Genomic DNA, 5,338 nt, shown 5'->3' with positions numbered 1-5,338 from the left:
ACAAGGAAGGTATTCTTCTAACCCTAATAATATATAGATTTCGATTTTATATATACTAGATCTAGGGTTATTGCTTTGGAAAATTTATTTGCATGTATAACTTGAGAAAAACCTAGATCCAAAGCAATTAGGGTTGCATGTACACATAGGAATGTTGTTATGCTCAAAACCCAAAACTTCCATCTTAAAGAATCTTCAAATACGTCTCAATTTTTTACTTGCAAATCACTAAAACACACTCACATACTAAAGGAGACCTATATACAAACAATTATATTAGATGAAAATGTGTTCTATAATTAAACCCAATGGAAAAATGTAGGAAAAGAAAAGTGGTTGAAGACCCTAGAATCTAATAAAGTGATTGAAGAAAAAGTAGCACAAGGCTGACCATTGGTTTTAAGTCATGCTTTATAGTAAAGAACAAACTAAATTGTACCTATATACATATGATCTTCATAAATCTTGCTCAAATTGTTATTTTGTTCTTCTTGGTCCTTCAAGCAATCATCAGAAAGGTTATCAATTTGTTTGTGGTACCAGATTTGGATAAGGATTAGATGTGGAAGAAAGAAATGATCCAAAAGATCTGGTAGCGAGTGAGTTCGACCTAACCGAGGTGAATCAACAAACAACTAGAGTGCATGTCTTGAAGAAATTCTATTGTTCTTCTCGAGCTTGTTAACGATCGATAAATAAAGCTGAGCACTAGTAGAGAGATGTAAATTTGGAGTTCCACATGTTCTGCCATATCTCGATTCTTTCGATTTTAAAGCTGCAACGATCGTCAAAAAACCAATTGAATTCCTCAACGCTTTCATCTTCAACTCCTTAATCGTCCAAGGATTATCAATCATTTTCTCAATACTTTCGAGTCTCGATCCCCAATTCCATATTAGTGAAAACCCTATTATCTGATAACCTATTTCTTCTCCTCACCAAACACAATTGGCAGTTGTTCCTCAACGAATCTCATAAATCCTTGTCTTTCAAGTACTTACCAGCATACCGAATCACAACTTTAGTTGCAACTTCATCAATGGTGGGTTCATCCGATCTTCTCGAAACCGATGAAAGTCATGAAGCGACTAATGAGGACTTATTTGTGCATTGGAATGTCGGATCTTTTCCTTTTTTTGAACGGCGGATGCATTAAAAAACACTAGCAAGTGGCTAGCACAGAGTTACAAATTACAAGCATGAAACAAGGGAATATTTGATCACTTATATAAGGACCAATGTCTGTTTAATTCAGAGATCGGTAGTTGCTTTGGAAAGCACACTTTGCTATTTAATTTGGAAGTTGTAATTTATTTAAAAACTTATCCAAGTAGGAGACTGTTGGATTAGGTGTGTAAGCCATTAACTACATTATTATAAACTAAAATTATTAGCAAAGTCTTTTGATTGGCCCACATAGATCAGTGTGGATGAGTTCTAGTCGGTTTGATGTTCTCCAATTACTCCTCTTAGGAATGCCGACTCTTTGTTGTTTTCCCAGATTGCATACTTCACAAACTTTGCTAGACTCGACTAACTTAGGAAGCCCCTTCACCATTTGTTTGAATTGCATGGTTCTCAATGACTTGTTGTTCACGTGCCCAAGTCGTCTATGCTAAATCTGTTCGTTACCGTCTCCTTCTAGCTTCAAGCATCGACCTTCAATGGGTTTCATCCTTGCATTCACTAGTAACATTCTATTTCTTGTCATTCTTGAAGTAGTTATCACACCCCATTGAGGATGAAGAATCTTGCACACACCTCTTCGAATAACAACAGTCAGATCTTTCTCTTGTAGCTGCCCAATGCTTAGTAAATTTGAAGTGAGTTCAGGAACATAGTACACACGACTGATAACCTGAGTTATGCCTTCAGCTTCGAACATCACCTCACCGATTCCTTTAATCGTAAGTCGAAGATCATTTCCCAATTTTACGGAGTGTTTGAATCCTTCATCTAAGTTGACAAACCATTCTCGCGTTCTAGTCATATGATTCGAACAAGCCGAATCAAGAAACCAGATTCCTTCTTTGCATTCTTTCTTTACTTCTGCATGAGTCATCAGAAGTAAATCTTCTCCTTCGTCAAATTCAGTGTAATTAACCAGCTTGTCTCCCTGAGTGCATTCGTAGGCAAAATGCCCAAGATGATGGCATTTATAACACTCTATGGCTTACTTATCGAAATCAGGTCTTGATCTTCCTCGACCGCGACCACGTCCTCTGTTGAATGGGCTCCTACCACGTCCGCGACCTCGTCTTCCAGTCGGATCAAGTTCTGTGCTTAATACTTGATCATCACTAGGTTTCTTCAAAAGTTTTTGCTCATGCACAAGCAAAGAACTTTGCAACTCATCCACTGACATCGCATCAGTGTCCTTTGATTCTTCAATGGAACACACCACATAATTAAAATTTTTAGTTAGAGATCTGAGGATCTTCTTAACAATCATTACATCTGTTATCTCTTCTCCAAAATTTCTCATTTCATTGGCTGTGGACATCACCCGACCAAAGTAATCTGTGACGCTTTCACCTTCTATCATTTCTAGGTTTTTGAACTCCCTTCGTAATCTTTGTAATTGCGCCTTCTTCACTCTTACGTTGCCTTGATATTTGCTCTTCATAGCGTCCTAGATCTGTTTGGCAGTCTCTTTGTGATTCATAGTCTTTAAAATCTGTTTGTCGATCGACTGAAACAGGTAGTTTTGAGCCTTCAAATCCTTGAAACGTAGAGCATCTAAATCCGTCTGTTGAGCAACCGTGAGTACTGTTGCTTCTCGAGGTTCGGTGTACCCCGGCTCAGTTACTACCCAATACTCTTTCGATTTCAGTAGCGTCTTCATCAGCATACTCCAATGCTCGTAATCCCCGTCAAACTTTGGGACGCTAGGGACTTGAAAGATTGCATTCTCTGCAGCCATTGATTACCCTCAAAGTTGCTCCCAGGTTGCTCTGATACCACTTGTAGAGTGGCAAATATCAGAGAATATGAATCACTCAAGTTTTCTTCTATATTATTTGATGAACAAAAGCAGCTATAAATAGCTTACATGAGATGATAACTGAAGAAGCTAAACAGACATAGTTCATGGCTCCTTAAACCTAAGAAAAATCAAAAGACTCGATCACCAAAACCAACTAACAAACAAGTTGTGCTGAAGCCCAATTATTTAATAGACCAAAACAAAAGACGAGCCCACTTCAATAAGAACCGGGCCGGATCTTTTCCTAACCCTTGCTTTTTAATTATATATTAATTTAAAAAATATATATATCATTAAGGGTATATTGGTTACTTTATATGGCCCTAACACTTGTTTTTTAACGGATTCAAATGGACATCCAACATAAGGACCATGGGTGTGCTAAGTTTTGTTGAAATTGACCACTGGTGTGCACGGTTTGCTCTGTAGGAACCATTAATGCAAAAAATATTTCATAAAGACTATTTTAGTGAAAAATTTAAAACCATAAGGACCATTTGTGAAAATTTGCTTAAAAGTATGTATCTCCGTGTTAAATCCGCGTATGTATGAAAAGGTATCCATTAACAACTCAAACTTGCATAGAGTATCACGAGAGAGAAACTGAACCCAACAACTCCCCCCAAAAATGCTGGACTCTTTAACTTCCCATTTTTAGCAAAAAAATGATGGCCATGTTCCAAAAAAAAGGAGCAAGTGAGAGCAGGTAGCCATTATCAACCTACTTGCCTTGGCCTTCATCATAACTTACCATTCCATGCATGTGTATATATATAGCTCACCATCTCATGCATCCTTCCATCATTCATCCAAGCTTTTCATCATCTTCTCCAAATCAAAACCCTAATCAGATTAATTTCCATCACAAACTAAAAAATGAAGGCAGGTCCATTACAGCTTGGTGTTGCTCCACCTGCAAATAGAGCCATTGCCATACTTGACTTCTTCCTCAGGCTCATCGCCATTGTTGGAACCCTTGCTAGTGCAATCGCCATGGCTACAACCAACCAAACACTTCCATTTTTCTCTCAGTTCATCAGGTTCAGAGCCAAGTTCAACGATCTTCCTTCCTTCACGTAAGTTCTTATAAGTAGTCCTTATGCTCTTAGCAACTTGCTAAGTTAATTACCTAACTTATAATATAACGTGAAAAATAGTAATTTTTATTCATAATTTATAATTAGAAAAAAACGGATTATGCATACAAACTATCGTGTTATGTATCACCATATATCTGTTTTACGTGCTAACTATTTGTTCATAAAACCAGGTTTTTCGTGGTTGCAAGTTCCATAGTGAGCGCGTATCTCATTCTTTCTTTAGGGTTTTCAATCCTACACATAGCAAAGTCTAATTTGGTCAACTCTAGGGTCCTCTTGCTTTTACTTGACACGGTGAGTCTCTCGAATACCCATATTTTTAACTGTTTGTTACGCAAAAAAAAGTGGTACGATATTTGGCATTATTGAGACTGAAACGACTGTTCAAATTAGATAAAAAAAAATGCAATTCTTTTATCTACCCAAAAAAGTTGGATCTTTTTATCAATCTTTGGTCTAAGCAAAAGATGTGATATCTTTCAAAATTGTCTAAGAAAGATTGTCTTCAAATCTTCTTGAATGTCTTTCTAACGCTTAAAGGGTGTTTATGCAGGCGGCAATGGGGTTACTTATGGCGGGTTCAGCAGCAGCAACAGCGATAGTACAGTTGGCACACAAGGGCAACAATAAGGTCAATTGGTTCGCGATCTGTCAACAATATAATTCTTTTTGCAAACGGGTATCAGGATCTTTAATCGGGTCTTATGCAGGAGTTGTTGTTTTGATTCTTTTGATCTTGCTTTCGGGTGTAGCTCTTTCTCGTCGTTGATTTCTTTTTCTTTGTCATTTGATACGCAATTGTATGTTTTTTTTATGCGTGTGTTTTGTTTATGGTGTATATTTCTTGTGTGTCTGATTGTGACACTAATTTGTAATGAAATTTGTATTAATTTGATTTGATCGACACCCTATTTCTGATTTCTTGATATTAATGCAATATACCTTGATGCTTTGGTAATTGAATCGCAAATATGTTGTTATTTTGCAAATGGTGACATGATATATTTCTTAAATAGAAAAAGGATAGAAGTGGTTGACATTTCTAAAAGAAGTAAATCGGATAAAACGGGAATTGACATTTTTTGGTCACTACATGACACTTAGGTCCTACAATTCCCAATCAACAACAACTTTAACTTTAGTTGGTATACTCTATCAGTCTATCTGTTACATATTCATACACGTGTCTGTAGTTATACACAGATGTATGTAGGTATATTTAAAAAAAAACGTGTAAGTATATATCAGGTTT

The 5,338-nt window shown here is 36.7% G+C and overlaps 2 protein-coding genes across 2 annotated transcripts; one reads left to right on the top strand and one right to left on the bottom strand.

Moving 5' to 3' along the window:
* Nucleotides 1-1,615: 1,615 nt before the first annotated feature.
* On the bottom strand, nucleotides 1,616-2,626 carry LOC111879742 (uncharacterized). The gene is made up of 2 exons (XM_023876177.1): nucleotides 2,291-2,626; nucleotides 1,616-2,116 (listed from the first exon to the last, which is right to left on the bottom strand). Exons 1-2 carry the CDS (start codon nucleotides 2,624-2,626, stop codon nucleotides 1,616-1,618), a joined length of 837 nt encoding a protein of 278 aa, XP_023731945.1.
* Nucleotides 2,627-3,654: 1,028 nt separating this feature from the next.
* Nucleotides 3,655-5,004, top strand: LOC111879757 (casparian strip membrane protein 1-like). Its single transcript, XM_023876191.3, has 3 exons — nucleotides 3,655-4,062; nucleotides 4,257-4,380; nucleotides 4,640-5,004. The coding sequence occupies exons 1-3, from the start codon at nucleotides 3,863-3,865 to the stop codon at nucleotides 4,853-4,855; spliced, it is 540 nt and encodes a 179-aa protein (XP_023731959.1). The 5' UTR covers nucleotides 3,655-3,862; the 3' UTR covers nucleotides 4,856-5,004.
* The last annotated feature ends 334 nt before the right edge of the window (nucleotides 5,005-5,338 follow it).

The sequence above is a fragment of the Lactuca sativa genome, chromosome 3 (assembly GCF_002870075.4).
Source record: "Lactuca sativa cultivar Salinas chromosome 3, Lsat_Salinas_v11, whole genome shotgun sequence".
In the NCBI taxonomy this organism is placed as follows: domain Eukaryota; kingdom Viridiplantae; phylum Streptophyta; class Magnoliopsida; order Asterales; family Asteraceae; genus Lactuca; species Lactuca sativa.
This window is presented reverse-complemented; position numbering and strand designations above follow the sequence as displayed.